Below are 9004 nucleotides of genomic sequence, written 5' to 3' on the forward strand. Positions count from 1 at the left end.
ATATACACACACATATATAGACTTGGGATCATATGAGACCAAGGCTTTTTCTTGAGTCCCGTAAGACCAATTCTCAACCCTTGGATTAGATTTACAATCTCAACATTCATAATCACAAAATTACCACGAGACTTCTCAATAATTACAAAATTGCCACCGTGCAATTTTAGACCATTATATCATTAACTTATAAAGTTGATCAATGAACATAAATTGGTCTCACGGGTCTCACGAAAAACCATTGGTCTCACATGAACCCAACCCTACATATATATATATTCTCTCTTAAAATTCAAATTTTATAATATATTACAACATAATATAGTATAACATTGGACAAATTGTATGAAAAAATAAAGTACTTTAACTTGATTCCTATTTTGGATAACGTACTTTCAAAACTTCCATTTTGGTACCTAAGATACAAAGTTTTAAACATTTAAGTATCCGGGTAACTAGTTGAAGCATTAACCGGTTATCATGTTGATGTAGCTAGTGAAGTGGTATCCAACTCGGTATAAAATTTTATTGAAGTTTAAATTCAAAAGGTAAGTCAAACACTCGTCATATCAGCGGGCACTTAAATGTTTAAAACTTTACGTCTTAGATACCAAAATAAAAGTTATAAAAGTAGATTAGCCAAAATAGAAATTAAGCTATCGTTGACAGCCTTCAGCTATTGCTGACAGCTTATCGCTGACAGCTTTGCGCTATTGTTGATAGCTTATCATTGACAGCTTTCAGCTTATCGCAACAGCTTTCAGTTATCGTGGAAGAGGCAGTTTACGGAACTTGAGATTCGGTTGTCACTACCTTTTGACTTTATTCATTAACGGTTGTAACCGTTCAACCGTCTATAACCATCGATCTCTCTTATAAATATGTAAAAACGAGAATCTGGGTATATATATATATATATATATATATATATATATATATATCATTTTTCACAGCCTTTGAAATATGATGAAAAATTTAAGAACTCGAAATTCGTGAAACCGAATGGTTATGGGGTCGAATTATTGTATTCAGAAAGTGTTATATATATATATATATATATATATATATATATATATATATATATATATATATATATGTGATTCTTAAGATTATCCAACGTCTATATCTCATCCGAAATCGCAGTTCCTAACACATTACACAGATACAAAACTAATAAACTCATCTGCACAAACAATACTTCAAATACAACAAAAAGACACCAACCTTGTTCCCAGTAGCAACCCGAATCTCAACAAATATACAGAATATAATTATGTTCTACACATGCATACATTCTACAAGCACCGTAAACAACTTACAGTAAGAGTCACTATCCTTAGTGTTCGTTTAATTATCAACGTTACCGTTAGTTGTAATATTAACTTGTTTTAATAAACTTAGTGGTCGTTTATTTATCAACGTTTAATCAAGTAAGAGTCACTATCCTTGTTTATCTTATCAGGTGAGCATGGCAAGGACCGCAAATCATATCTGTAAGGTCGAGGATCTTACCTGGTAAGTGAAGGTGGTAACTCTTACCTGCATAGCGTTTTAACATGTTAGAGACGTTGACCTGTTGGTGATCAGGAATCTTACCTATTAAGATAATTGAGATGTGACTCTTACTGATAAGCACTACCTAGTTAACGTTGATAAACGGTCTCTTAATAAATCCAATTTTGCCTTGCTGATTAGGGGCAAGTGGCAAGTTCTCCCCTATTACACAAAATGCAACATATTTTGATCGAATTTTGTTATGTACTACGTATTTTCAAAAGCATTATTATTGTATCTCGTATTTGGAAGGATTTGGAATTGAATTTTATTTGGTTTGAACGATTTTCTAGATTTCAAAAATCCCACGGGGTGGTTGGTATTTCACAGGATTTTGTAAGATTCGTATGTAATAATATTTTTAAAAAACATTTGTTGTAATAATCCTACAAACCAAACACACCAAATATTCCATATCCAAATCTTTCCACGAAACGATTCTATCAAATCAAACGCCCCCTAAAAGTTTTTCAAAATTGTAGGAAACTTGAGACATTTAAAATAAAAACTCTAAATATAGAAAATACTTCTAAATATAATGTCAAAGGAAAGATACAACTGCTAATACGACACCTTGTACTAATAGTGTCATAAAAAACTTGTTAAGACACCACAAATTGTATCAAAAACTTATTGCAACGCCTTTAGATACCACACTTTAAAATTGTTAGTCATATAAATTAAGTCTTATAAAACAGTCTATTAAGATGCTTAAAAATTGACGACATCCTAAGAACGCAAATTTTTTGTAGTGTCGTTTAACAACGATCACATGTCAATCATAAAGAAAGGAGTTCGAAATTCTATGTTTTATTCGTTAGGTCCGTTGTTATCGTTTAAACTCAATCCCAACAACTAGAGTTTCAATCCGGGTGTTTTTGACTAGAGATGTGGACCGTGCTTTTTCAGGCCTTGGTCTAAGCCTTTCAAGCCCGTTTTTAGTAAGAAAAAGAACCCGGGCTTTTTCAGGCCCATCCCGGGTTTTTGGAGTAAAAATACGCCCAATCGGCCTTTTTCTTTTTCGGACCTGATCAGGCTCTAAGACCTAAACTACAATTGATACATCCTCAAGAAAATAAAGCAAATTCCTCGCAATAAAGCATCAAATGCAGAAGCAGAATGTATAGCTGGTAGAAACTTTAACAGCAGAAAATTTGAAACTTTAACAGCAGAAAATAACCATCATTCGCAACATTAGTGTCCCAGATTTCACTAGAAAACACGAAAAACTATCGGGAATCTTTAGCAGCTGAGCGAAAAAAGCTATTTTAGGCCTCATAGTTCACCATCCCAGAGTTCCTCAATGTTCTTGTACTGACCATGAGTCTCGTCCACAAAATTCGTACCTCTCAGCAGCCTCGCCTGCAAAACACGGATATAAATTCAAGAATGCATGTAGCAAATATGTGGTAGAGATGCACATGGCCCGGGCTTTTTCAGGCCTGGGCCCTTTGTCTCCTGAACCTGTTGTTAGTAAGCAAAAAAATAGGTCCAATCAGGCTTTTTCAGGCCTGACCGGGATTGACCAGGCTTTTTCAGGCAAATTGGATTTGGGACTCGGTAAAAAATTGGATTTGAGAAAGTTAAGGAGACAGCATCCATGCCTGCTCGATATCAGAAATCTTAGCGAATATATCCTCGGGGATCGACCAATCAAAAATATCGAAATTTTCTTTGATTCGGGATTCGCTTGTACTCTTGGGAAGTATGCTATGACCCATTTGCAGACCCCAGCGTAGAGCAACCTGAGCGGGCGTCTTTCCCAATTTTTCCGCTACTTCAGCTAGAACCGGATGTTTGAGTACATCACTTTTCATGAATGAGGTTCCTGGCGAACCAAGTGGTGAATATCCCTGCAAAAATTGAAGAAAAACAGAATAAATGATGTTCATCTCTTGTTAAAAGTAAGAGCAAAATGCATAAAAAAATGTAACGAAGTTTGCTTTAATTCCTATTTAGTGTAACATAACTTTGAAACTTTCTATTTTGTACCCTTTTGACGGATAGCATATTGATCTTGTTTTGTTAAATGACGTCGATGTCAAGCTACAAAGTTATATTGATTTAAAAAAACGTAATAGTGGATCACCATGTTAACGGTTAAAAAATATTGACTCAACTTGATATTCACGTCATCAAATGTTACAAAATCAACATGTTCTTTTAAATATATAACATTAATATATAGCAAATACTCACGCATACTCCTGACTATGGTGAGTTTGAACCCTTAACCGCTAACCCGTGTAGCGACATGCCAAAGACCCTTTGGTGAAAATCAACATGTTGACGCTCAAAATGGATACAAGATAGAAAACTTTGAAACTATGTTAAGAAAAACAATCTTAGTTACACAAAATAGGAACTAAGGGGCCGTTACCAAACACTTACCAGGTTCAAGAATTTTGCTAGGTAAGAGGCATAGCAAGGACCGAGAGTCTTACCCGGTAGGCGAGGGAAAAGACGTTTACCAACAACCTATTTTGATAGCCGAAGAATGTTATCCGATAAGGTAAGTAAAGCGCTTACCCGGTAAGTGTTTGGTAAACGGCCCCTAAGGAAAACTGCGTTGAATTTTGCCCTTAAGAAAGGAGCACATAAAGTCATTGAATACTTGGTTAACATAGCCATTGAACCAAATGACCTAATGGTCCGATGGTATCGGTGCATCTCTATAACCCTTGTATTGTGAGTTTAAGTGTTTTAGAGAAAATCAACCCAACCCAAACAGACCTAGTAAATCCAAGGAAATGTAGGGTGGAGAGGTTGTTTACTTAGAAGACAAGTTTTTTAGAGACATTAATGTATTAGTTTGTTGTCCGTTTAATACAACTAAGGGGCGGTTTACCAACACTTAAGCGTTTTACTAGGTAAGATTTTTGGTTATCAAAATAGCATCCCATACAAGTCTCTTACCCAGTGAACACTAACCGGATAGGAGTCACCACACTCACCGGGTAAGATTTTCTCAGTCAGCAAAGTAAAATTGTTGGTAAAGACCGTCATCTCTCGCTTTGTGACAGCCCCTAAATAAATAAACATAGTCATCAATTAACAGTTGCATTTCGTCTATTAACTTACAGAAAGATGAACGCCTTTGATTTTGCAGAAGTCTCGGAGTTTGGTTTGCTTCCATGAAGGATGGCATTCCACCTGATTCACAGCAGGGGGAATGCGAGCTACATCCAACAAATCTCCCAATTTTTTCGTAGAAAAATTGCTGACACCAATGGCTCGTGCCTTCCCGGAGTCGTAGAGTTTTTCCATTGCTTTCCATGTGCTAGGGATATCTGCCGGCATAAGATTCTCGGGCTTAAACCCAACAGATCCCTTCTTCATCCGGACAGGCCAGTGGATCTTCAAAAAACATTAAACAGCTTCATTAATAATGGTAAACACTTCGCATAATGCATGGTTATTTAGGAAAATAACCTTATGATAGATTTTTCTAAAAATAGCCATTTATGCCCAAGAGGTTGAAGAAATACTAAAATAGTCAAGTTTTCGAGGTTTATAAAGACATAGCTGTTAATTTTGCCAATCCAGCGAAAAGTTGCACCGGTCCCCCCTAAATCAAAATTTCGCTAAAAACCCTCTTTTCGGTGGCATCCACGTGCCATCGTCTGGTCGGTTTGCAAACCTCACAGTTGGGCCCACCATCTGGCGGAATTCTCTGCTATTTCTTCAATCTTTTTGCCATATATGGCTATTATGGTGGATTTTGCCTATTTTAAATGCATGACCTTTAAGACAAATGAGCAGTTTTTAAAAGTGTAAGAAGGTCATTCATTTTTAAAAAATTGTCACAATGTTATTATTCTTCTAAATTGAACGCCATAATGCACACGTACAAGGTACAAGTCGAGATACTCGAGCTCCAAATCATTCAATGTTTTGTCTAGTGCCACGGGTACATCTTCTGGTGCATGATCAGTACACCTGCAAATTCTTTCCGATTATTAACTGAAAATTGAAAGCCCCCATGGGGTGTATACTGTATAGTGTATACTGAAACATCGTCCAATCCATGCACAAAAAAGCCCAAAGCCAAAGCCCAGGCCAAATCCTGGCCTTAAAGCCTGATTAGGCCAACCTTTTTTTAGACCGGGTTAAAGCCCAGCCTGAAAAAGCCCAAACAGTTCAACTTAAAAATAACCCAATTGGACCTTTTTTCAACTCGAAAGCCTGGCCCGGACCTGAAGAAGCCTAAGTTTTTTACTAAAAAAACTGGCTTGAAGGTCAGGCCCAGGCCCGAAAAAGCATGGGTCTTGCAAGTCTGATACAAGAAGAATAAGAATTAAAGGAACATGACGAACCAGAGCTTAGAGGTAATCCACAAATCTTCTCGTTTCACCACACCATCTTGAAAGAGCTTCTTCAAAACTAAACCGATCTGAACCCATAAACTCGAATCATTTACATGACTTTAAAACTTTCTACCCCTGTTAATATGCTCATGATTATAGGTGGGTCGGACGGGTTGGATAACGAGATGAGGTAAAAGGGGTTAAATTTCTAGGATGATTTGGATAGGGTTGATCCGCCAACATTTTTTGTTATTTTTTGATTTCATAGATAATAAATATATAAAATATAATATAATATAACGAAAACTGTTACTAAGATAATATTCTAACTTTTTGTAACAAAACAATTTAGGAGTTGTAATCCCTCAAGTACTTTGTCCACTGTAACCCGTTACACCCATTTCATTTTTCAGCTAATTTTCTTAAATTTAGCTGTGAGGCCTGTTATCAATAAAGTATAACTTAAATTGACTCATTTTCAGATAACTAGATTAAAATTGTTCCCTGTGAGTAAAATACAAATTGAAACCGAACACCTATATACTCTTAAAATACAAATTCAATACACTTCAGTGGCACGAATTGGGGCAAAAGATAAATAAAATAGGGGCCTCGTCGAACAATAACCATTGAACCTAAACTCCCTTCTTCTATTCATTTATTGCAAAAAGTGGTTTTGGCAAAAATACAAATATCACAAAGAAACAAAGTTAAGCTACAATGTAGAAGTTGTTACAAGAAGTATGCAGTGGTGAAAAATGTTATAGTATGGATTCTTAAATACAAGGAGATTCAAATAAGAAAGGCAAAAAGATTGAGAACGTAAGAATACATCATTCATATTTGTATTTTTTTTAAATCATTGTAAAGAGGGAACTGATAATTAGTAAAAGTGTAGGTATGTGAACGTGGTTCACATATGCATCTTCAAATGTATGTTTTTCGGGTTTACCAATGATTCACATATGAATAATTTACTTTTATGGCCTTAACTTTTTCCTTTCTTATTTGAACCTTCCCTTTGTTACATATATTACAATAATGGACTACAAAAGGTTACAAATTTTACATAGCTCCAATACCATCTTTCTGAGTTACAAAAAGTATACAAGTGTCATATCCAAAGTGAGAGGAAATATTGTGCAAAATGGGGAGTCATTTAGGTATATAACCTTAAATGAGATTTTAATTGAATCCATCGCATCCTTACCTATTAAAAGAAAAAACGGATTCATACTTATCAGAAGGTCATAGATTTGGGGACCGTTTACTAAATGCTTACCTTGAAAGCACTAACCGGCAAGAATCACTACCAATTACATTCCCAGCCACCAAAATTGATTGTTGGTATGCGTCTATCAGCTAGTAAGTGCTTACAGGTTAAGATTCACCACCCTCACAAGGTAAGATTATTAATCAAGCCTTTACCTCTTACCCGATAAGATTCTAGGTCCTTGCTATGCTCACTCACCAAATTAAATGACCTGGTGAATGCTTACCCAATAAGCATTTGGTAAACAGCCCCTTAATTAAAATCTCACTTAAGATTATATACCTAAATATCTCGCAATTTGAAACCAGATTGATAAACATATAACTGAAGTTACATAGCTACAACATTTTGCACAAATAGCAACCAAATAGCAAGAAATTCCAGTAAACAAAGGTGAGTAATTGCATACCTCCTTCTCGTTCCCATAAATTTGAGCACAGTCAATATGTCGATACCCTATCTACATGCATAAGAACAATGATTTAGAAGAAAATATAACCAAAAGTTACACAATAAAGAATGACTCTTGTGTACTTCAATGGTATAATATAAGACATTATGTTCATATAAGTTGACTGCATCATATGCCCGAAATATATTATCAGCATGGCACCATATTTTCTAAATAAAACGATCCAAGCAAAACCCATCCAAGAGTAGGGTCTGATTGTATGACCATATACCCATGTTATAATGATAACTGATAAGATCATACTATGTATCACATAAGTTATTCCATAGAATGGCCATCTAGATTAACCAAGTGAATCACATGAACATTTATCAACACAGCTATTTGATACATATATATACACATCGTTTTCAGCATTTGATTTGAAACTCCAAACAATACCTATTGCACACGAAAAGGAAGAAGTTAAACTTCATAAAACGTAAAAAACAACCCAAATCAAACAAAACTGAGGAATGGCCCACAGAACTTGATGCGACATGCCAAAGCTAGATTTGAATATGATACGAGGTCGAAACCCTTATAAACCTGGTTCATTTGGAGCGTCTCAGACACATTCTCCAAAATTTCACCAAAGTGGAGAATCTAAAATCAAAATCTCCAAAAGGAAATCACATTCAAATCCAACAGCTTCTCCATTTTGAAGAATCTGCTGGAGAAAATTTTTTGCCCAAAATCTCCATAATCACGGTTTTCTCCATTTTGGAGGATTTGCTGAACCTATAACTGTAAACACATATTCCAACCAAAAACACAGAATAAAAAAGCTCATTTCGTCATCATCATAACACACCAATGAACAGAAATGGAAAAAAAATGGAAATTAAGAGACGCAACGAACCTTGATAGCAGCAGCAACAGCATCACCAACAAGACCAGGATCGGATTGCCAGGTGCCAAGACCTACAGAAGGGATCTTGGTGTTGTTAGACAACTCAAAGAACGGAATGCCATTAGCGATTTGACCCATTTTCTTCCGATTGAACAGAGTAGTAATAGAATGAGAAAGAGAGCGAACCGGTTTTTATAACGACCCTGGCCTCAGAGCATTCTTTATAATTTATATCGAGGAGAGTGGGCCATGATTCCTGGCCTGCAAAAAATTATTAATATAATATTTAGCACGATATGTAATATAATAACATTTTTACTATAATATTTTATATTATATATTTTATGAATATTTTATGAAATATATATATATATATATATATATATTAAAAGAAGGGAAAAATACAATAAAAACCAATTGACTTTCTTGTTTGGAATGATTAAGTCCTTAGACTTTTTTTTTGAACAAATAAGTCCTTGGATATTCCAAAACATGTTAAATAAGTCATTGGACAATTTTTTGGAACAAATAAGTCCTTGGACATTCCAAAATATGTTAAATAAGTC

The 9004-nt window shown here is 35.2% G+C and overlaps 1 protein-coding gene across 1 annotated transcript; it reads right to left on the reverse strand.

Annotated features, from left to right (window-relative positions):
* Positions 1 to 2661: 2661 nt before the first annotated feature.
* On the reverse strand, positions 2662 to 8613 carry LOC112513353 (NADPH-dependent aldo-keto reductase, chloroplastic-like). Its single transcript, XM_025119589.1, has 7 exons — positions 8448 to 8613; positions 7544 to 7594; positions 5871 to 5947; positions 5406 to 5493; positions 4636 to 4911; positions 3159 to 3407; positions 2662 to 2916 (listed from the first exon to the last, which is right to left on the reverse strand). Exons 1-7 carry the CDS (start codon positions 8574 to 8576, stop codon positions 2830 to 2832), a joined length of 957 nt encoding a protein of 318 aa, XP_024975357.1. The 5' UTR covers positions 8577 to 8613; the 3' UTR covers positions 2662 to 2829.
* Positions 8614 to 9004: the final 391 nt, after the last annotated feature.

The sequence above is a fragment of the Cynara cardunculus genome (assembly GCF_001531365.2).
Source record: "Cynara cardunculus var. scolymus isolate 2C chromosome LG 5, CcrdV1, whole genome shotgun sequence".
Lineage (NCBI taxonomy): Eukaryota > Viridiplantae > Streptophyta > Magnoliopsida > Asterales > Asteraceae > Cynara > Cynara cardunculus.

What these genes read in the sequence shown, in the direction of transcription:
- LOC112513353 (XM_025119589.1), bottom strand. Translation starts at nt 8,576, where the DNA reads ATGGGTCAAATCGCTAATGGCATTCCGTTCTTTGAGTTGTCTAACAAC. An exon ending in CTGTTGCTGCTGCTATCAAG is followed by an intron (nt 7,595 to 8,447) that starts GTTCGTTGCGTC and finishes TTATGCATGTAG; the next exon opens with ATAGGGTATCGACATATTGA. An exon ending in TTTATGGGAACGAGAAGGAG is followed by an intron (nt 5,948 to 7,543) that starts GTATGCAATTAC and finishes TTATGGGTTCAG; the next exon opens with ATCGGTTTAGTTTTGAAGAA.